At 57.5% G+C, this 23,587-nt stretch overlaps 1 protein-coding gene across 29 annotated transcripts in view; it reads right to left on the bottom strand.

The window, feature by feature from the left end:
• Positions 1–23,587, bottom strand: part of NCOR2 (nuclear receptor corepressor 2) — a 211,459-nt gene that overhangs the window by 37,265 nt on the left and 150,607 nt on the right. For 24 of the 29 annotated variants that reach the window (XM_038574764.1, XM_038574765.1, XM_038574763.1 and 21 more), the window contains 4 exons: positions 15,889–16,031; positions 8,610–8,757; positions 5,472–5,522; positions 3,806–4,439 (listed from right to left, as the gene is read on the bottom strand). In XM_038574764.1, the coding sequence (XP_038430692.1) occupies positions 3,806–4,439; positions 5,472–5,522; positions 8,610–8,757; positions 15,889–16,031 (976 nt within the window). The remainder of the gene's footprint in view (positions 1–3,805; positions 4,440–5,471; positions 5,523–8,609; positions 8,758–15,888; positions 16,032–23,587) is intronic. The other 5 variants (XM_038574775.1, XM_038574788.1, XM_038574789.1 and 2 more) reach the window with 1 other exon arrangement.

The raw sequence follows: 23,587 nt of genomic DNA, 5'->3' as shown, positions 1-23,587 counted from the left end.
GACGTGGCTCCCACTTGCCCACTTGTTTCAGCAGCCGTGGCTGGTGAGCACCGCCTCCAGGAGCCCTCCTTGGGATGGCCCTGCCTGTTCTCTTTCCTTTGTTTTCTTGGAAGACAGCAGCTTTTATTTTCCTCTCGGGAGGCCCGGGCGGGTCAGGGCTCTCGGAGCCTGGCACCAGGCATGTGACCCAAGAGGAGAGGGGAGGCCGGCAACACAGCTGGGAGTGGCTCAGGGCTCATGCTCCTGTTCAAATCCCACCTTTGGCTATAGGACTAAACCAATGGGCCTTGGTTTCTCCATCTATAAAATGGGAATGAGAACAGTTACCCCCCTGCCCTCTAAGCAACCATACATGAAGCACCGTGAGCAGCAGGGGCTGAGTGGGTCACACAATCTTAAAATCACAGTGGGTTTTCTTCCCACACTGGAGGGCTGGGGGAGGGGGACTGGGGACACCCTGGGTCTGCAACAGGGCACACCTCTCTGCCTGCTAAGTGCTCTCCTTGGCTTCTCCATGATCACCAGGCTGAGATCATCCCTGCTGCAACTGGGGCTGGAGAGTGATGGAAGGCTGGCTGTGAACAATGTCTGCATAGACGTAGTTATGTTGCTCCCTGTGGGGCCAGGTCCCTGCCCACCTGTCACTTCCTCTCCTGCCCTCTCCCTCACTCCACTCTGCCACAGGCCTCTATGCCCTCTACTGAACATAAGCTCATACAGTCGCAGGGCCTTTGCACTGGCTATTCCCTCCTACCCTCCCCCCCCACACACACTATAGGCTCTGATCACCCTCCCATGCCACCTCCTCAGAGAGGCCTCCCTGACTGTTCCCCACACAGCCCCTGGCCAGCACCCCAATCTTCCCATCACCCACTTATCATAAGAGCAGCTATTTTGTTTTTTTTCAATGTTTCTGTTCCATACTAGGCACTCTCACCAGAAGGGAAGAACTCTGACATCAGGACTCATCTGTACTGTTCCCAGCATCCCTCGCACATAGAAGGGCGTCCGGCACACACTGGTGCCCAGTCAATCATTTACGGAATAAAGAAATAAAAGGTAAATTGCTGTTGGGATGCTTTCACAATTTCAGGGGCACAGTGGAAGCCACAATCTAGCCTGCTCTTGGAGTAAACTTTCAGTGTTCCTAAAACAGACCCAAAGGTAGCAAACCTAGTGTGTATGGGCCTGGCACCAGGCTGCAGTTTTTGCTATGACCTCCATTATGCTCGCAGTAAGCCCAAAAGTGGGGATTCCACACCTACCTTATAGAAAACTGAGGCCCCAGGGAAGGGGCTTTCCGAAGTCCCCAACCCACCCGAGGTGCCCAGGTACCCTCTCCAGAAACTGGGACAGAGGAGGGCAGGCAAGCTCAAGGCTCTGCAATCAAAGCCACTATCTCTGGTCATCAGCCAAGAAAGCTCCCAGGCAGACCTGGCTGGCAGAAGGTGACGGAAAGTAAAAGCAGAATAGGTTTTCTCTCCAAAGGTCGTCTGGCAGAGGCCAGGACGAGATGCATCTTGGGCCTGTCCGGGGACACCAAGCTCACCACACCAGGGTTGCCAGGTGGGAAGGAGGGTGGTGGGCGGGCGGCCAGGACCTGGGGTCGAGGAGGGGCCCATCCGTCCCGCCAGCCCTTCCGGGAGGCTGTGGCTGCCAGGGCATGCTCTGACGCATCTTGCCTGCACGGCCACGGCTAGAGGGAGGGAGGGGTGGCAGGCGGCCAGCCAGGAAGAGGTCAGCAGCCTGGCCTAAGTCCAGCCTGGCTCTGAGGGTGGGGGACCAGCCTCGGTCACACAGGGCATGACAAACCAGGTGTCCTGACTCCCAGCCCACAGCCGCTGCTCCTTGGGGATGGAACGCTGGACATTCAGGCAGGAAGAGTGGGTGGAGCCAGACCCAGCTTGGGGAGGGAGGGATACGTCCCTGGGTGGGGCTGTTGGGGGAGAGAGGGAGGCAGAGAGTAGCCTCCAGGGCTTCAGGCATGGCCAGAGGGATCCGGGGCGTTAGCGGGGTTCAGCCCAGCCTTGGGTCTTGGGCAGGCCACGCGAACCCAAAACAGAGACTCCAGGAGGCTTGCTTATCAGCATGGTTGCCTCATGAGCTCAGCACTCTTCCCGCTAAGAGCAGAAACACGTTTCCATGACTCCGTCCTCATGGCCAGCAGGAGCAGGGTGGGGAGCCATCCACCCTGACCCCATTACCCAGGCACAAAGAGTGAACGTAGCAGCAGGCCCTGGCTGTGGGCCTTCCCCAGAGGACCGGGCCACTGTGCATACTGGTTTCCAAGGGCAAGAAGCTCAGGAACTTCTGAGCCCTCGGAAGCCTGTTGGTCTGGCCTTTCCTGGTCACGGGGCTACCCACCAGACCAGCTTCCTGACAGTGGGGACTCCCAGGGACTCCCGGACACAGGAAACTGAGGACAATCTGGCCCACTTCCTTCTGTGGCACATACAGAGACCCACAGAGCTCTGGATGAATCTGAGTCTCACATGAAGAGTTCTTGAGCTCACCATGTTCACATGCCCCAAGGTGAATCACGGGACAGGGGAAAGGCTCCACAAGAACTCGGCGATCTGAAAGTCAGATTTTCCTCCCTCTCACTCTGCCCAGAACTTTCCAAGAGACAGGAGAGGAGAGACAACAGACCGCATCGGTTTTAGTCAAAATAAAAATGACCCACCTGCCTCACTAGAAAACGTTGGCCCAGGGTCCAGATGTGGGTGGGAGTGGGTCTGCACCTCTGCCCTCAGCTGCTTGGCTCGGCCCCAATGTGGGGTACGAGCTCTGGTCCTGGCTGGGGGTCTCAGAGGCTCAGAGCCCTCGACCATCTGTGCCACACGTGGGTAAAACCCAGTGCTCCAGGGGCCTTGGGTGCAAGGTGGGGACGGGTACCCCGCACCAAGAGCAGAGACAAAGGAGAGAAATGGAGGAACACATCTCAGAGACAGCAGTACCCAAAGAGGGCAGCATGGTTTGGGGGGGTCCCTCCAGGCCACCCCAGCAAGAGAGCAGCCTCAATGGCTCCATCAGCTCGAGCCAGGACAGGGGCTCCCAGTTCCTGCACCCTGACCCTTGGCAGATGGGATGTGAGCCACTAGTGAGCTCAGGAGTCTGTCACAACTGGCTGCAGACAGACCTGCATCACTGGCTGCGGGGACATGGCAGCCATCTCCGTGGGCCTCTCTGACCCCCACTGAATTCTCTGCATTCTCCAGCTAGTTTCAGAGCGTCAGTCACACCCAGCTGACTGGGGCATTCCCCTGAGAACAATCTGCAGCCATGAGTTAGTGCAGCCTGCCGACCCTCACTGGCTCCACCACTTGGCCTGAATCACACATGCTCCTTCCACCCCCAGGCCCCGGCACCTGCTGTTCCTGCCCTGTTAAGGATAGAATTGTGCCCCCCAGCCCCCGCCCCTCAAACAAGCTTAAGTCCAAACAGCCAGGGACCTGTGAATGTGACCTAATTTGGGTGGACCCGAATCCAATGATGGTATCCTCATAAGAAAAAAAAAATTGGGGCCTGTAGACATAGCAGGAAAACACCCCACAAAGATGGTGGCAGACGGGAGTGATGCACCTACGAGCGGAGGAAGGTCAAGCACGGTAGGCCATCAGCAGGAGCTGAAGGAGTAAGAGCAATCGGTGGAGCCTGCGCCACGCCTCCAGCCACCCAGCCCTGCCTGGTGCAATCCCCTCCTCCAGCTGGGCCACACGCCCCGAGGGCAGGCACCGAGGCAGCCTGCGTGCAGCTGCCCTGGTGCTGGCAGGAGATAAGAGTCCCACCCGGTGTGCCCACTCACCTGTTCTTGTCGCCCCCCTCGGGCTCGTCCACCTCATCTGCACTGCAGGTGGCACTGGAGTCGCTGTCCTGGGGGGCTCCGGCGCCCTTGGCTGTGGGAGCTTTGCCCCCAGGGCCGCCGCCCTCTTTCTTCTCCACCTTGAGGGCCCCCTCGGGTGTGGCCTCGGCCTCCGCGCTGGGCTCAGAACCCCCCTTGCCCTTGTCGGGCCCCTCCTCTGTGGCCTCCTCTTTGCATTCACTCTTGATGGGCTCTGCAGGGGATGCCTCACCAGGCTCTTCCGTCTTGCCCATGTCCACAGCCATCTCTTGGGCCACAGGGGGCTTCTGTTCCTCCTCCTCCGCCACCAGGGGGGCCGCAGCATCCTCCTCCTCCTTCTCCTCCTTGGGGACCACGGGAGGGGGTGCAGTGGGTGATGCAGGTGCTGGCGGAGGCGTGGGCAGGCTGGTGGTTTCAGGGGCCGGGCCAGGCTCGGAGGATACCAGAGCGTCCTCTGGCGGCGGGGTGGGTGGCTCAGGGGGTAGCACATCAGTGCCTGGGCCAGGCGGGGGCTTGGGCCCATTCTGTCCTGTGTCCTTGGCAGCCTCAGTGCGGGGGGAGGGGATGCTCTCTGTGTCAGAACTGTTGTTGACGGTGGCTGTGGGGGAAAAAGAAGAAGAGTGAGTGGTGCCGGGGGCTCAGAGATGGAGGCAGGCACGGCCTTCCTCACAGCCAGACCTGCCCATCTCGGGTCCAGGACACGAACTCAGGATGCAGCTTGACATCTCAACAGCCCCGAAGCTCTGACACACTCAGGCAGCTGGCCCATCACGGTCCTGGGGCCCTGCCCTCCCCCTGCCCCGTTCTCCCCATGCTGACCCTGGAGCCCAGCCACGTCACTAACTTCCGGCCCCTGGGGTTGCTGGCACCCCTACACAGCCAGGGCTATGGAGCTTCATCTGCATTCCACCTCTGGCTCTGCCCACACTGGAAGCCCAGCCACGGTAACGCAGGCTATCTCTGGGCCTGCCTTGCTTTCATCTGTAGAGCTTACAGGGTAAGGAAGCCAGGAGGTGTAGCAGCACAGGGTGACACTTGGTGACTATTTGCTATTGTGTCGTTATGACACGACAACGTAAAATGGGCCGGTGAACTCTGAGGAGCCTAAGGAGAAAGAGCCCGATAGCATCCCCCATCTGCTTCCTACACGGCCCAGCACATAGCAGTGCACAGGAAGTGTTAAGTGAGTGACTGAATGTGCATACAGATGAAAGGCAAGGAAGGACAAGGGTGGCTGGCCTCCGACCTGGCTCTTCAGCCTTAAGAAAAACACTTCTGTCACTTCTTTGGGTCTCAAATTCCCCCATTTTGTGTAAAATAGGGATATATGAAAACCCCTGCTGTTCGGAAATCAAACAAGGTGAAAGTCACGGATGAAAACACTGGTGAAAATCAAGAGAACAGTGGAGCTAAGTGCACAGATCTGCAAGAGTGAGTCAGGGAACAGCACGGGGAACAGATACTACACTGGGAGGGGGACAGAGGCCATGGCTGCACCAATGTTGGCTCTCACAGAGGCATGCTCACAGAAGTGGGGCCCCACGCTGAGGACAGGTGACCTCAGGATGCCCCTGACCCCGGCACAGCCTTACCCCTACCGCACCCCCAGGCCAGCTGGCCACATTCATACCTGGACCACTGCATTCCCCTCTGGGCACCTCGTTCCCAGAGGCGTGTAAGGCTGGAAGGAAGCGAGAGAAGGATTAGAAGCAAGGTGGCAAAAGCAACAGGCAGGAGAGAAGAGGTGGCCATGGGGGGGAGGGGGGGCGGGGGGGGCAGGGGGACCTGGGGCCTGGCAGGCAGCAGGGGGACCCACAGTGGTCCTCATCTTGGAGTGACCCACAGGTGGCCTGCAGCAGCCTTGCCCAACAATTGGGTAGTGTAGGGTGAGGAGCCAGTCCCGCCCACTCCTGGGATAGTATCCTTGGACAAGTTACTAGCCTTCTCTGGATCTGAGTCCCCAGGACTCTAAGGGTGGGAGTGCTGACCCCAGAGGTGGGCAGGGCTGCAGGAGTGGCCTTTGGAGCCCTGGACTCCATCCCACTGCTCAGTGACAGAGCCAGGTGGACAGGGGCTGCCATGGCCGTGGGCAAAGGCTTCCTGCAGCCTCCGCTGCCCTCATTGGCCCCTGCCTCTGCCACTGCTCACCTCCCTTCAGGGTCCACCACTCCCAAAAATCATCATTGGAACAACAGGGCTTCTTCTATGGGTGCTAAGCTGTGCAGAGCCTTTCATGCTCATGACTCATTTAATCCTCAGCAACCCCGAAGAACAGGACAAGCAGCATCTCATTTGCAGAGCAAGAAACTGAGGCATAGAGGGGCCGAGTCACGTGCCCCAGGCCATACTGCACGGGGGCAGGAGAGGGCTGACCCTGTGTCCCGTGTCTCTAACCACAGAATTCCTACCCCTGAGTGAGGACTTGTGATGCCACTTCTTTGTTCTCACTTAACAGACATCAAGGTGTTGGGGCCAGTGTGGACACCCCTTGGACAAGTGGCTTAACTCCCAGAATCTCAGTCTGCTCATCAACAAAATGGGAGGTTATTACTAGGCCCTCTCCCTTACTGAGAGACTTGTCCCATGAGGAGTTCTCAAGCGCGAGCATGCGCCCGAGGCAGGGGCTGTGAAGACTCAGATGGGGGGGGGGGGGCTCACCCTCTCCCGAAGTGCTGCCTCATCAGAAGATTCAGGAGGGGCCTGAGGATCTGCACTTCTGACTAGTTTGAACCCTAGTCCCCAAGCAAGTCAACTGTATGACCATGGGTGACCACTCTGTGCCTCAGTTTCCTCATCTGTAAACAGAGTGACAAGAGAACCTACTCCACTGGGTCACTGTGATGGTTCATGAGATGAACTCAAGGCTGCCCGTCTGATTAGGCTGGGGAGACCATGATCATTGCTGAGACACTGAACAGAGAATGAATCCTCTCTCCCTGGATGGTTCATCTCCGCCTAGATGCAACAAAGGCACTTGCTGCCAGCTCCCTGGAGGGGTCTGTCATGTTGCTGGGGCTGGCTAGGCTTTCTAGAAGGTTCCATAGGGGTGACCTCAGGCCCTAGTCCAGAACCTCCCTGACCGACCCCCCCCCACCTCTGCCCCATGGTCAGAAAGCACAGGGTTACATGGCAAACACAGGCTGGACTGTCCAACTCCAAGTCTACCAGTTACATGATACCCCGTGAAAGCGATTCTCCTCTCCCTGGTCCTCAGTTTCAAAGCTCATCCATGAGATGGGAGTATCACCCTGTTCCTTTGTGCAGGATTTTCCTACCCTGCTGCACAGGATCCACTCAGAGCCATCAGGTGGTCACAGAGCCTCAGCTCCACCAGAACAGCCCTCCCATCACCCCAGCACAGAATGACCCTCCTTCATCCCCTGCTGCAGTATGAGAACCCTACAAGTGACGGGGAGTTCACTACCACACAGCTCTCTTACTGGGCAGTGTTCGTTCTAGTCTTAATGCTGAGCCAAAGTCTGGCTTCCTTCTACTTTCCCACCAGGGCTGCATCCTGTCCACAGAGCAGCTGGGAGGATATTTAAAGAGTGGGATTGGGTTTCTGTTTCCTTCTCTTTTTTCTGGTTATAAACCCAGGACCAAGAAAATGAAGGCAGAGGGATTTGCAGCCCTCCATCAGACACTGGCCAGGCCTGTCACCAACTTGGACAAGAGAGACCCAGAGCAGAAAGGGGCCAGACTCTGTCCCCAGACCCATCCCCAACTTGAGACAACAGCAACCACATGGCCCAATTCTCTGTTTTCAACCAGGAAATAGGGTCCAGGTCAGTGAATGCCCTGGGGGCTGGCAGAGCTTGAACGTATTTGTAGGCCTGGCTTGAGGAGCCAGGAGGTGACTCCCACCTTCCTATACCATGTTGGCAGAAGCTTGGGAGTTTGAATGCAGAGGCAGGCAGATAGAAGGAATAGGAAGGCACTCGAGGCAGCGGCAGGAAGAAGGAAGGTTCTGTTCACTAGGAACATGAGGGCCCAACTTGGGCAGTTCTGGGCAGAAAGACAACAAGTAAGACACAGACATGCTGCTAAGCAGGGGTTGGGGTCTTTAGGGGCATCATGCCATGTGGGGCAGGTACAGACCCATGTAATCCAAAATGGGGTACTTGGGAGTAACACCACCACCATCATCACTACTACCACCATCATCACCATCATCACAACCACCACCATTATCACCATCATCAATCACCACCACCACTGCCATCATCACTACCATCACAATCATCACTGCTACCACCACCACCATTATAACACCACCACATTCATCACCATCACCACCAATCACTATCATCACTGCCACCATCGCCATCATTACCATCATCATCACCACCATCACTACCATCACCATTACTACCACCACCATCATCACCATCACCACCACCACCACCAAATTCATCACCACCATCACCAATCACTACTATCATCACCACCACCAACACCATCATTCACTACTATCATCACTACCAACACCATCATCATACCACCACCGCCACCACCACATTCATCACCATCACCACCAATCACTACTATCATCACTGTCACCATCACCATCATTACCACCACCACCACCACCACCACCACCACCATCATCACCAGTATCATCATCACCATTACCACCACCCTTATCATCACCATTACCATTATCACTACCATTGTCACCACCATCACCATGCTCTCCCTCCAAGGCAGTCTAGGCCTCGTCTCAGAAGGACCCAGACACTTCTGGGACAGGTCAGTTCCTGCCCCTCACCTTCTGCCTCCTCTGCCATCTCCTCCTCATTCCCGCTTGCACCCGATGCCTCCATCTCCTCGTCCTCCACCACAGGTGGGAAGGCAGCCTCCTCACTGGCAGCAGCTGGGGCTTTCTTCTTCTTCCTCCGTGCATTCCTCTCCTTCTCCTAGGGCACAGGGACAGTGACGGTCAGATCCTGGGCCTGGGCTGTCAGCCCGAGGACTCCCTGTGCCCGAGGACGCCATAGTGCAACAGACAGCAATCCCAGATGTGTGGCCATGAGGCAACCCTACCCCTACCCCCACCCACCCAGCAGTGGCCAAGCATGCCAGTAGTTGTTTTTACTGAGGGCTTTATTCTTCCACCAAGTCCCAGATACATGTATAGCACAACCTGGCCTCCCGGCTGCCCTGACATCCTGCTGGGACCAGTGAGGAAGGGCTGCCTCTGCCTAAAGGGCCCCTGTGATCACTCCAGTCCCTCTGATTACCACAGCCAGAGCATACGCCTTGGAGGATACCCTGCCAGGCAGAGTCACTACGTGTGGAGCACACTAATGAGTCAACCTTCCCTGCATGTCATCTCTGCCCCTCACCAAGCCCCGGGAGACAGGGCTGGCTTGGGAATTTCATCGACTCACTATGCTAGTCTTTATATGGCACCTCCTATGTACCAGGACTGCATCAAGGCTGAGGACACACAATGAAGGAGGTAGACAGGTCCCTGCCCACAAAGGTCTTCCAGTCAGGGAGACCAACAAATAACACGTCACTTAAGAAAAAGAGACTCAGAGGTGGGGACGTGAGCAAGATGGGATGGGGGAGGCTTCTTGGAGGAGGTGGCATGTGAGCGGAGTCTGAGCACTGAGAGAGCTAGCCAAACAAAGCCCTAAACGATGGTAGTCCAGGTGGAGGGAACTGCAAGTACGAACCCCTGAGGTGGGGCCCCACTCAGTGTATTCGGGGTAAAGAAAAGAGGCTCTCATGCAGGGCCTTTCATATCCCTCCACACAGGACCCCGGTTCCCGGAAGCCCACCCCCCAGATTGGGGACAAACAAGCTTCTCACTCCTCCTAGCAGCTCCTGCCTTTGCACCTCACTGGGTGGGGCACTTTGGGGGGCGTTTCTTTACCTCCCATGCTGAGCCAGCAGAGGTTCAGAGCACATCTGCTGGCTGGCTGGCTGGCTGAATGGGTGGCTTCTGGGGCTTAAACACACAGTTAACAGAGTTGGTATACAGGTGGCGGCAGAGTGCTAGGTCTCAGGGTGACCAGGGACTCCCACAGGCGGTAGACTGGTTCCTAAGAGGGGACGACTGCCCCCAATACAGCTGGTGTGACAGGAGGGTCTCAGCCTGAGCCCCGTGGGGTCTCCAAGGAAGGAAGCAGAACCCACGACAACCCCAGACATGCTAGCAGTCTCAGTGAAGCCCCTCAGACTGGGTGAAACATCATTCCCCCAGAATCCATGTCCACCCAAACCTCAGAACATGACTTTATTCAGAAACAAGCTCTTTGCAGATGTAATTAGTTGAGATGTGGTCATACTGGATTAGGGTGGGCCCTGAGTCTGATGACTGGGGTCCTTGTAAGAAGAGAAGAATTTGGCCACAGAGGCACACGGGGAGCCATGTGTCTATAAGCCAAAGACCATCCAGCACGACCGGCCACCCTCAGAAGCTAGAGGAGCAAAGCAGGCTTCTCCTGGGAGCCTCCAGAGGGAGCAGGACCCTATAGACACCTCCATTTCAGATTTTTGCCTCCAGAATTGTGACAGAGTAAGTTTGTATTGTTTTAAGTCACCTCTAGTTTATGGTACTATTATAGGAAACAGGAAACAAATGCACCTCCCTTCTACCAATTCCCCAGCCCCCTGTGGAAAAGCCACCTTACCCCAAACATGATAGGGTCCACTCTTGGAGCAAATGCCCTGTCTCCTCCAGGCACCAGCAGCTGGGGTGGGAATAGGCCTCAGGAGGGGTGCCAAAGCCCCAACCTCAGCCTGGGGGTGGGATCAATTCCTGTCCTACCACCTTCCTAAGCAAATGGGGGTCCTCTGAGTTTAGGAGCTCTGAACACGGGGAGAAAAAGGCAAACATCTGTTTGCCCATTAGTCACGGTTTCCGTCACCACCAGGCCAGGGCCAGAGCCCCACCCTGCTGAATGTCCCCTGGCCACTGCAGGAACACTCAGCTCCGCCATCCACCCACCTCCAGGGGTTGGCCCAGCCCTGCCCCAAACCCCAACTTCTCCCAGAGGCCCGGCTGGAGCTCATGGAGGCGCGAGAAAGTTGTGTGGCATGTGGGTTCTGTGGGTGAGGCTGAGGGATCCCCTTCTTCCCCAATCTATTTTTAGCAGACAGGGACTCACTCCTGTGCTCAGGCTGGGTGAGGCAGGCGATCAGGAGCCTGGCAGGGAACAGGAGCTCCTGGGGGCCTGGCCAGGATGTGCATCTTCCTGGGGACTCAAGTCCAGGAGGGTTGGCCAGAACCTGCAGTCCAGGACACATCAGGCCAAGTGGCACAAGTATGAGAAGTCACAGTTTCCATCAGCACAAGGCCACACTGAAAGGCTAGGATTTACTGAGTGCCTGAGGAATTACACCAAATCCTTCCACATGTGGCCCCGTACCTCCAAACCAGGAGGTGTGTGTGGAACAGGAGATGCTGGCAAAACCAGTATAATTACATCTGCTGTTGACTGAGTACCTACTATGTGCCTAGCATTTTCCTGGATTGAGTCAATGGATCTACACAGCTGCTCTGCAGGCAAGCCAGAGTATGCTGCTCCCTGCTTCAAACTCTCCGGGGGCTCCCTGAAATCCTGCGTATAAGACCCCAAGTCCTCCCCACTCCATAATATAGCCCTGCATATTCTAGACCTGGACCCCACTCACCTCTTCAAAATACTCGTCCACCCCTACCCTCCTTGGTCATCCTGCTAGAAACACACTGGCCTCCTTGTGCAAACATGTGCACAGTGTCCCAACCACAGGGCCTTTGCACAGGCTATTCCTCTGCCTGGATAACCTTCTCCTACTAGATACTAGTATGACTCACCTCAATCAGGGCTTTGCTCAGACATCACCTCCTCAGAGAGGTCTTCCTTACTACCGTGTCAAAATCAGCTAATCCTCATACCCCCCCATCAATCACTCTCTACTATATCCCTCACCTTATCACCTTCAGACCACAATCAGAAATTATTTGTATGTTAATCTGTCTCTTGAAATAGAATCAGTTCCTTCTTAAGAGCTAGTAATCTTTGTTCTCTGCTGTATTCCCAGGATCCCTGAAATAGGGCCTGGCATCTCCAAACAGGTGGTCTGTAACTATTTTAGATGAACTGAACTTGAAAAAGACACCGGCTCAGAGAGGCAAAGACACCTTCCTGAGATCACACAGCTCCTAAGTCAAGTAGCCCAGATTTGAACGCAGGTCAGGTTTAAGCACTCTGTTGCCTGGACAAGGTCCCTCTGCAGGCTTATGCAGCCTCAGACGGAGGAGACAACAGAGGAAAACAAGGCAAGGCAGGGCCTGGGCTGAGACAGAGAAACATGGAAGCTGAGCCCCAGGGCCTGGATTTGCAGATGGGAGGAAAGGGTAACCTTCGGCCATAACAAGGGGGAGGGAAACCTCGGAGAAGTCACTACTGCCAAATGTTACATAACTGGGCCACGCTCCGCCTGCCCACCCGATCCTGCTTCCTGCTGACGTCGCCCTGTGGCCATATTCAGGCCAGGCTTGGCGTAAAGCGGGAGGGGACACCCGCTGACCCTCTGCTTCCCCTGCTCCTTCCTGCACTGGACAAGAGTGACATGTCTTTCTGAGCTCCAGACAGGGCCTGGCCAGTGGCCAGAGGTGGCTGCTGTTGATTCAGGACTAGTAGGGACCTAGCTTCCTCCTGGGGCCTTGGAGAGTGCCGGGGAGGGGCAGCAGGCGGAGGTCATGGAGTTCAGCAGCATCTTGTGAGGCCTGCTTACATACTCCAGTGACAGGGAACTCATCCCTGCAGCATGGGTGGCCACTGGCAGGATGGATGGACCCAGGCAGAGCCCAACTTCCCGCAATGGGTCCCTGGAACTGCTCACGGTGATTCCTCCGTGATTCCTTCAAGGTCAGCTGGGAACGAGAACCAGCTGCATGCACCCAAATTGCCTTTTCTCAACAATAAGTGGTCAGCAAGATTCACCCATCTGTAGGCCTCAGGACATGGTTTGCTGGCCCCCATCTTCTGGCCTGATGTACTAGGTCCACAGCTCACCCAGTATGACTCTGCTTTGCTGGGTCCTGTGTGAGCCATGGCTAGTGGAGGATGGGTCCACGAAGGGACGCGCCTACAGACCCAGGGTCGAACCCCCTCTGTGGTCTCCTGGCCTCATCACCCTGTAGTGGTCCACCCATCAGTACTCAGGATCAGACAACGAGGAGGGCAGCCTTCTCCGTCAGCATCAGCTTTACTTCTCTCAGACCAGTACAACCCACTTTGAGCTCAATCCCGGCAGATGGCTTCCCGCTGTCCCCTAAAGGAATGCCCAGCAGAAAAACCCCATGCGCACTGCTTCCCTGGCACCCAGTGGGTGCTCAAGAAAGGCTCACTGACTGCACAGTGAGGATGATGTCCCACACACCCTGAGCACTGGCCCAGGGCAAGGCACTGCCCCTCACATAGGACTCCTCTGCTCCTCACAACCCTAAGGGTGGGTCCTGGTCTTCCCTTCCCTCTACAGGGAACACTGAGGCACAGAGGGGGGCGCCGTGTGCCTGCAGGCACCACCCAGCTGCTGACACTGCTAGGGTGTGGGCCCTCTAGCCCAGAGCCCTGCTTTACACCATTCTGCTAGGCTATCTATTCAGATGAAAGACACTGACTGGCTCAATCAATCAATCAGCTGACCAATCACTCACTCAGCCAGTCCAGGAGTAGCTGCTCTCCATATACAACCAAGCACCCAGGGAGACACGAGACCCAGCCACTGGCTGTCTGGTGGCCATGATACCATCACAGCTGTGGCTCTCACGTGTGGGGCACTCAGAACGTGCCAGGCCCTGTTCTAAGCCCTTACACCCATCCACTCAGATGAGTGCCATAAAAGCCCTCTGAGGTGGGCACTAGTATTGTCCCCACTGTATAGTTGGGAAAACTGAGCACAGAGAGAATAAGTTGCTTGCCCAAGGTCACACAGCTACTAAGTGGCAAGATCTGGATTAGAATCAGGGTCTTCTAGGCCAGAGTCCCTACAATGGCTGCTCCTGCACACTCCATTTGAGAGAGTGCCTCCCACACCCCTAAGAAAAAAAGGGGATCGGTGGCTTTAAAATAAAATACTACCACTACTACTACCACCACCAGTGGTAGCAGTCAGGGCAGCCACCCCTCACAGAGTGCTCCCCTCTGGTAGACACTTGGGTCCTCAGAAGTGGTGACTCATTTAATCCTCAGCAGAATTCTCGGGGGTAAGGGCCGTTATGCCCCCACTTTACAAAGGACGAAACTAAGGCTCACTGGGACAAAGCTGTCACCTGAGGTCACACAGGTGCCAAGTCATGAAGCTGGGACTTGGCCCCACTCTTACCCCTGAACCCACACTCAGGTTCTGGGGTCCCTGGGGGCATAGCAGGACCGTGCCATGAATGAGGGAGTCTGGGAGAGGAGGCCTATACCCCTAACAGCCTGAGCCATGGCTGGGCTGGTGTCCATGTTGGCTGGGAGGAGCAGGGGCTAGGGGGAGGAGGAGGGGAAGGGCAAGAAGACCACCTCTTGTCAGGACTGCCCCCCCCCCCCCCCCCCCCCCGCAGTTAATCTCTAGCTGCTACACACATAGGCTGCTCCCCTTGGGCTCAGCCATCCTCCTGCTCTAAGAGATTTCAACAGGTGTTAAAGACAAGTGCTCTGTGCCGTCAGGCTTTCATAAGACTTCCTCCCTGTGGAAACCGGAGTCCTAGAAAATCCAGGAAAATGTAAAGCTCCTGGTGTACCAGGAAGCACTGCCAGAAGCTCAAGGAGCACTAAGGCCAGTTGAGCAGCAGGCAGGGAAGGTGAGGGAGGTCTGGCTTCACCAGATATGATGGGCAACAGGGAGTAGACAAGAGCCCAACTGGAGATGAGGTTCGGCCTCAGCGCTGCCCACAGGGGCATGACACAGTCTCCGCTGGCCTTGAGCAGCCAGCAGCTGCTTACATACTCAATCCAGTAAGATTCCCACCCAGGGCAGCCGAGGAGGCTGCCCTTAAACTCTGCGCAGCACTCAAGCACAGTTCAAGTGGGGTGATTCTATGCCCGGCCTGCCTGCCATGCCAGGTGACCTCAATAGTCTGTGCATCTCAGCAGGCTGCATGGGAGCAGCAGTTCAGGGCCGTCTCGTCCCAGGACAGGCTGCCTGTACTTTACACGCAGCAACAGGCAGCCTGATGGAGGGGAGGGGGCAGCAGGCAGGCCTGAGGAGGAGAGCTGAGGACCCCCTTCTTATACCTTCACATATATAAGGAAATACGTAGCCTGGTGATGCAGAACACGGGTCCCTGGGTCATACAGGTGTGGTTGACCCAAGTCTGTTGTTTATGAGCCTTGCTGAGCCTCAGTTTCCCCATATCTGAAATAGTGACCATGCAGGCATGTTGTAAATGTGTCCAAAGGGGCAGGAGTCAGGGAGGGAGGAAGAGAGGGGGTGGGGAAAGAGAGAAAGAAAGACAGAGAGGAGGAAGGGAAGAGGCTGCCCCCCACCCGGCCCTCCCTTCACAGTATCGGCTGTGGAGGAAGCAGTCTCTCCATAGAGACCATTTACATGCTCAGCAAGGCCAGCCCGCCCTTCTCGTGCTCCTGGCCTCCCCCGGCCTTCCCTCGAGGCCAGAGGGCTGCGGGAGGGCGGGGGGAGGCCAGGGCTGGGCCCACTGCTCCCTGACCTGTCCCTCCCCCCTACTGAGGCAGCCCTAAGATTATGAGGTCAAACAGGATGGGAGAGACACTTGCTTGGGGTTCATCTGCCTCTGGGCCTTCGTTCTAAGGCACTGACTGCCACGATCCTTGATGAGGTGGTGTCTGGCCCACGGTGCTCCTTCCCCACACACCCAGAGGTGTGGAACCCAGGAGAGCAAGGGAGCGGAGGCAGGGAAACAGGAGGATGGGCCTGGCACACAGGGTCGGCCCAGTGCCCAGGAGGGGATGTGCGGAACACAACAATCCCTGCAGCCAGCCCAGGGCACCCCCAATCCCGAGGTGCTGGTGAATACCTGCTCCCGACCCAGGGCACCCAGGGTGCAGCCCCCCAAGAGACCCCAGGAGGCAGGGCAGAGTGCTCACCATCTTCAGCTTGTGCTGCTGCAGGATCTCATCCAGATTCTGTCTCTTCTTGTAGTTGAAGTAGAAGTTCTTACATTGAGACACCGTCTTGGAGCCCACCATCCGAGCGATGGCCGACCAGTTCCGGCCGTGTTCCAGAAGACCTGTGGCAGAGGGTGGCAGGTGAAGGGCAGCAGGAGGCCTGTGCCCACAGCCTGCAGCCCGGACTGAGGCTCTGCATGCGGTTCCAAGACTCTGGAAGCAGACCAGTGGAGGTGGGGGGCGCCAGAGGGGTGGATATGGCGACCTGGCTACCCCCATCCCCCACCCAGGCTACCTGGGCAGGGCCCAGGCTCCAGGAACGGAGAAGAGAGGGGCAAGGGGCTGTTCGCCCTGGGTGCACCCCTCCCAAGACCACCATCGAGGATTCTGGTGGCTAGGAGCTGAGGTCTGGGCACAGACCCCGCCCAGGCTCCCACCTCCCCTGCCTCCCCTGGCTGTCGTGACCTAGCACTGACACTCCCTCACAGCTGCAGATGAGGCCTCAGGCCTCGGGAGACAGTGTTGTTTTCCGGCTGCACCAGGCCAAGGCCAGAGGAAAGGAAGGAACGTGTGAGCAGGGGAGGGAGGGTGGGGTCCAGGCGAGTGTGAGCTGGAGCCAGGAGTCTCTTCACCCAGGTTAACTGGGGCACCTTTGGGCCTGGGGCCCACCATGGGCTTGAGGCCCACAAGGCTGGTTCAAGGGTCTGGGAGTAGAACGGCCCCCCGAAAACTGGCCCCCCCAATGTCTGTGAGCTTTCACAGCCTCACAGACCCCTGATATGGGGAGAAATCCCCAAGAATCAACAGACTCCATCCCAAACCCACCCAGGTCAGAGAAAGTTCTCCCCAGCCCCACAAACTCGGGCCAGGGCCATACTCACCCCCACTCCATAACCTATTCTGGTTTCAATGCTGTAAATACCAGTCTCAGCAAAAAACACAGCCTCCTGCTCACAGAAGCCGCACATGGGACACCTGGCCCCAGGTCTCAATCCACCTGCCCACGGAGCTCCTGGCACACACAGGCACGCCACACGCAGCAGCATCTCTTTATACATCGGCAGCATGCCCTGTGCGGCCAGGTCAGCCTGAGCAGGTAGGCGGCCACTTCCCGGTGGCTGCCCAAGAGACAGAAGGCAGGCTCTAGATCTCCAAGGGCTGTGGGGCAGGACTGGGCCCCCAAGGGCAGCAGGTGGGAAGCCTGAGTCACACTGGAATACAGCAGTCTCTAAGCCCCAGAGCTAGACTTTTAACGGCTAACGGCTAATGAAAGATTTCCCATAATGAAGTTTGAGGCCATTTTCCTTGAATCAAATCAAGCTGCAAACAGGGAGGCTACGACTGGAATTTTGTAGGGGTACAGGAGCTGGAGGGGCCAACAATCTGCGTGTTTGCACTTTCTGTGCCTCGTTTGTCCGTCCGTCCATCCATCCATCCATCCATCCTATCATGTGCCAATAGCTCAGCACACACACAGCTCTCATTAAAATAAAACTGCAACAAGAAACGACAAGACGCCACATCACACGGCCGAGTGACCTGGAGTTTGCAGAGCCCTTCAGAGACGTGCTTCCATCTCACCCCTGCTGCCGAGGCCGTGACTGTCCCCATCCCCAGATGGGAGAAGGAGCCAGAGCCACTCTTGAGCTTCTGGGGACAAGCCAAGGGCAAAGGGGGAATGAGGACCCAGGTTTTCTGCTCTCCTGCCTCTGGACACTGTGTGGTGAGGTGGTGCCAGCCCGACAGGCCACCTGCTCCCCTGCGGAGGCTATGGGCCACGTGGCTTCACAGCGGGCTCCTCAGGGTTCCTCAAGGACAGGCTTGGAGGGAGGGCTGGGGCATGGGATCAAGTGTCACCCAGCCCCCTGACCTTTCCCTCAGCCTGCGCCAGCAGCAGCTGCCACTTCCACAGAACCTGGCGGAGGACGACGGGACGCGAGTTTATTTATATTTCCCCAGTCGGGGCCAAGAGAGCCCAGGCAAACACGTCGGGCCAGAACCCTGGGCGGGAGAGGGCGGGTCTCCCATCTGGGCCTGCTGGAGCGGCGGAAGGGGGGGTGGTGCAGGGGTTAGCCGGACCCCAGAGAGGTTGGCATTTCCAAACTCAACACATCAATAAGGAGGTGGTTTGGAGGCTGGCCGGGGATTTAGGGTCCTAATTAACTCCACTTGTGGCAGCAGCGACAGCAGGAGGTGAGGGTGACAGGGTCACCCAGCCCTTCCCTAGAGCGAGTGGTGGCTCAAAAAGGAGTACTGTTCGAGGCTGTCCAGAAGCCCTGGCCTGGAAAGAGCTGTGTAGAGTCAGCCACCCACTCCGTCCCAGCCACCCGCTTGGGTCTTGGTTCCCTAGCAGCTTTGTGAGAGGCTGGGGTGAGTGCCCTCAAACAACTGCCTGGGACCCCCTCTGGTTCCTGCTCCCAGGCTGAGGATGCTGGGCACAGCCTCACTGAGCCTTGCAGACCACCCACACTAGACCTGGCTGAAAGCCCCCCAACGCCCATCCACCTGAAAAGCGAGAGTGCACCTTTGAGCATGCACCAACCAAGACCCCCAGGGCTTGCCCCAAGCAAATGGAGGTCCTGCCCTCCCACCCTAAAAGCCCCTGCCTGACAGCCAAAGAGGCAGGGGGAAGGGGGCCCCAGGCAAAGGATGGGGATGGGGTCCCACGGGTGCAGAACTCCCAAGTCCCGGGCCTGGTGGCCACAGCCAGGTCCCTGTCACCAGCTCCCAAAGCAACCCCAAGCCCCTCCTGGGGCCTCACTCACATCCTCTCATCTGCGTCTCCCCCTCGGCCAAGTTTTCCGGAAACATACGGCTTGGAGGATGCTCCAGGGAGTGGAGCTGGGAGCAGTGGGCTGGGAGGCGGGAGGCTGGGCGGCCCCGATGCCGATGCCGGCTCTGCGAGGCTTGTGGCTGGAGCAGGCTGTGGCTGGCGTCTGCTCCGGCTCAGCTCTGCCTCACATCCTTCTGTCCAACGGCGGCAGCAGCGGCAGTGGCGGCGGGAGGGACGGAGGGAGGGAGGGAGGGAGGGAGGGAGGGGGAGGGGGGAAGGAGGGCGGGCAGGCGGGCGGAGGCTGGCTCAGAGAAGGGCGGGGAAGCAGCTCCGCACCGCCCGCCCCTGGTGCTGGTGGCCCAGGGCTCCTACCACCCGCTCCCCGGCGCTGCCAGTCCTGACATCGTCCTCCCCACTCCCCCGCAGCTGCGGGCGTGCGAGGTGCCCTTCGCCGATGGGGGCGGGCGGCGGAACTTGTCAGTTGTGTGCTCGTGCCCCGTGCCAGGCGTCACCAGGGTGCACGGCGTCCAAGGCTCCTCCAGGCACAAGTGCGCCCTGAACAGGCGCTCAGCAAGGGGTGCCGGCTGGGAGCCCCCAGTCCCCGGACACCCTGCTGGGCGGAACCCAGAGAGCCAAGGCTGACGGGGCAGCGGTGTCCTGAGCCGGCTCGCCGCGCGCCTGGGCTGGATCTCCCCGCTGCCTGACCCAGCGAGAGACGCGTCGTCAGGGCTGAATGTGACCTCCAGACGGAGGCTCGCGGGAGCGGGCGGGCGGGGGAGCGTGGCAGAAGCCCAGGTTCAGAAGGGGCGGGCCAACTTGGCACTGGCTTCCTCCTCCCTCTCTCCCCATCCGTGGCGGTGGCGGCGTCAGCAGCAGTGGTAAGAACAGATGAGGGTTCAGAAAAACAGAGCTTCTCCACCCCAGCAGACGGGGAGCAAACAGCTTCTTCCGCTGTCATTCCCCTGCGCCAGTTCCACCCGCAGTCTGCCCCCAACCCGGCCCGATGCTGCCACGGCTGGCCAGGCTCTCCGTGGGACACTCTGGACGTCTGGGACCGCAGGACGGGGGCCATGCGGTCTCCTTCTAGCACCCGCTGGTCTGTGGGTGGGCAGGCCTGGCTTCACATTCCAGGAAGAAGCTCAGGATTTGAGGAGCCTCTTTTGGAGTGCAAATGAGACCTCCAACCACTGAGGGCTGGGGGAAGGGCTTCAAGATCCCAGATGGTTCTCTGCTGCCTGAGGGTCTCTGGACCAAGGCCGCCTCTTTCCACTCTCAGTGAGGCACCCCTGACAACCTGAGCAGCCTGGCCCCATATAAACACCTGCTAGAAAGGTCATAAGCAGCTCCTGGGAGTTTGAAAGTTAACGGGGTTGAACTTTGGAGCCGGATTCAGGTCATGACCGATTTCTCCAACTCCAGGGTCACTGACCTGCTTGTCCCTTTAGCCCTCAGCTTTTATGCCCTGCCCATAGGAACCCAAGGAACGACGGACATCCCTGACGCACCTCTGCACCCAGCCCTCATCCTGGGATCCCAACCATGACAAAGATCTAGGACTTTCTGCTTAGTTCCGCAGTCCATACCCTGCAGAGAAGTCCAAGTGAACTTTTATGAACGCCAATCCCACAGTGTCTCTCCTCTACTTAAAATCTTCCAACGACAACCCATGCCTCTCTGAATAAAATCCAAAGGCTCCTGTGTGGTACATGAGGCCCTGCAGAAGCAGCCCCACCCCCGTGGCCAGCCTGCTTCCTACTTCTCCCCTTCCTCACCCACTCCAGCCACCTTTTATGGTTTTTATGGGACCTTTTATATGCCCAGCCCTTGAGTGTGACCCAGGACATCTGCACCAGCTATTCTCTCTACCTGCATGCCTTTTTCACAAACCTGACTCTGTCCTCCTTCAGCTCAAGTGATACCTCCTCAGAGAAGCCTTCCCTGACCAGCTTCTCTGAAGCCATCCCCCTAGACACACTGCCATCATGAGGCTTTATTACCTCCAGGGAACTATCGCTCCCAGAAATTAGATCCTTTGCTCCACTGCTCACTGACTGTCATGTCTCTGCACCCACACTGCTAGGCATGCAGAAGGCACTTGGCAAATGAACAAAGTTCCAGACTCCCCAAGGGTCTGGGTCTGGGGGCCATCTCTCTGAGGCTCCTGAGAAGGAGCTCCTGAGAGGAGGGGGCTGACTGTTTATCCCAACAGGGTCCCCTGGACCCTCACCAGATGAGGCTGGAGACAATGCCCACCTCTCACAGCTAGGGGCATGCCCATAAGCAATTCTGTCTGTGCCTGTGCCCAGATGGCAGATTCTCCCAATGTCCCCTGCGGTCTGGATTCCCCAACCTCACTTCTAATTTCTAAGGAAAAGAGTTTCATTCTGAAGAGTCAGGAGGCAGGAACTAGGAAGTGAAATTGACCAAGACAGGAAGTCAAGCCAGGAGGTCTGAGTCACATACTTGGAGCTCCAAATGAGACAAAGGAGCAGTGGGTAGCTGCAGGGGTGGCAGGAGGGGCACCTCAACGCTGTGTCCTGGGGGCTCAGTGTGGCCACCGACTGCTCTGGACACCGTCGAGGGAAGCTTTCCATGCACTGCGCAGGGGCCTGTGACAAACTGTCCTTATGGGAGCAGTGACTCAGGCTTCTGTCCCTGCCCCATCCTTCTCAAGGTCCCTGCCACAGGCAGCTCTCCCGAGGGTTTGTGAACCCGCTCCAACAGCCAAGCCCCAGCCCACCACTGGTGAGTTCAGACACACAGGGCAGGGAGGGCCCTGGCAGCACCCATGGGCACACTACCATCCATCGGGGTCCCAGGGATCCCACAGCTGCTCTCTCTGGAAACCAGCACCCCCTTCCAGGAAATACACTAGCTCCCCCACCCCAGCCAGCCCCTTCCTACCCTGAGGCTTTCTGTTCCCTCCATGAAGAGCACAGGTGGTCTGCAAGAGGGACACATCCCTACCCCTCCTGCCAGCTCCCATTTTCCAAAAGAAACTCCAGTTTGCAAAACAAAATTTTCTGCCCAAAGCACTGTCGAAGGAGAGGGGAAAAAAACCCAGCAGGCTCAGTGCTACATCCTGGCACTTCCTTCTTTCAGAAACCCCAAGTCCTGGGTGGGTTAGACACGGAAGCAGCCATTCAACTGGCAACTCTATTGGGCACCGGCTCTGTGTCAGAGCTTCCAAAACTCTGGCTAGTCTTGAAATCCCGTCAGGATCCTGGCGAGACAACTTCGTGCCTGAACTTTGACTTACCTGCCTTTTTCTTTCCATCTATGCTCTTAAAAATACGCCCCAGTTTCAGCAATTATAGCCACACACATCATCGACAGGATGTCTAATAGCAACCTCTTCTTCCAACACACAATGCAGCAGACACGATGAAAAGAAGTCACCTGTGGGTGACCTAATGTGGCCTTGCCTACCACTCCGGGAAAATGCCACGTTACATGTTCAGCATCAAGTCTTTCAACAGGGCACAGCAGAGAGCACGCTCCTGGGGCCGAGCAGCTCTGCATCATTTGTTGCATGCATGCCGGCTCATCCACTCAGCCCTCTGGGCCTCGATTTTCTCATCTGCAAAGCAGAAGTCATGGACGGCCACATATTTGGAGCGCTGGCCTGGTACGGTAATTCACGCAAAGTGCTCAAACTAGGGAACACTTACTACGTGCAAACAGGTATCATCGTTACTGTGTAAACTGCCATGTGTCTCTCTCCCTGAGGAGTTACCAGCTTGAGTGTGGACGTGCGGATTTTCCTCCTGGGAGTGAAGCGGGACGGTAGATGCCTGACCGTATTTTCAAGGGGGCTGACAAGGAGCAGCAGAGGGGTTTGGAGCCCGCCCCTGAGCCTGGTCATCTCCTCTACCCTGAGGTCATGCAGAAACCATCACATGCCAGAAGTATCCGGGTTGGGACGCAACGTGCCCAAGATGGGATCCTCCAGAGCAGTCCAAGGGTGGCAGCGGCTCCTCACCAGTGTCAGCCCTGGGGTGCCTCACCATCCCTTCTAACGACCCTAATGCAGCCCCCCCTCTGCGTCAGCCTCCCTCGGACACCCACGCTGAGGGGTAGCCCTGTCCCCATATGGGCCCTCACTGGTCCCGGCATCAGAGGTGGCCCAGCACAGGGGAACCTAGCCCACTGCACCGCTCTGCCCATCACGAGCCTCAGCAGGCGTATGTGCCGTAGTCCAGGTGGAGCGCACAGGCTGCTCCCTGTCTGGTCCCTGCAGTAGGGGCAGGAGGAGACTGTGATGACGGACACGTATGTGAGGAGGGCCTGCTTTTCTGAGCTCTGTGGCTGGGGGCTCACACCTCCCCTTACTGAACCTTAGACTCTTCATCCGTAAAAACTAATTAAACCAACCAGTGTGCACAACAAGCACTTTGAAGGTGCAAAGTGATTAGTGGTTTCTCCTTTACTCTCCATGAAAGGGGGGCGGGGGAGCGCGTGGGCCCGGTAGGTGGTTGTGGCCAGCAAGTCCTGCAGGCCTAGAGTTACTGAGAGAGAGAGAGTTCTGGGGCCTGTCTCAGCTCCACCCAGCCTGGAGGGGCTTGCCTGGGGCTCCCTGAAGCCAGCCCTGAAGCAGCTTCCACACTGAGCCAGGTCAATCTGGCATCTCTCCCCTTACCAGGCAGGCCGCTAGAGGCCAGGGGAGGGCAGGGCTGGCAGCTTGGAGCTGGGCCCGTACCTATTCCTGGTCTGGAATGGTGTGACCAGGGGCTTCCCCACCCCCTCCACAGCTGGCGTTCTGCCCACCAGAGAAGAGATGCTGGGGACCAAGAGGAGCTGCCAGCAGAGCCCCGGGCCTCCCGCACAGCTGGGTCAAGACTCTGAGCCAGGCCAGGCTGACCTTTCCCAGGGGAACGAGAGCCTCACATCCCAGCCCAGCGCCTG

Source organism: Canis lupus, chromosome 26 (assembly GCF_011100685.1).
Source record: "Canis lupus familiaris isolate Mischka breed German Shepherd chromosome 26, alternate assembly UU_Cfam_GSD_1.0, whole genome shotgun sequence".
Taxonomy (NCBI): Eukaryota; Metazoa; Chordata; class Mammalia; order Carnivora; family Canidae; genus Canis; species Canis lupus.
Note: the sequence above shows the minus strand (reverse complement) of the source record. Positions and strands in the feature narration are given on the sequence as shown.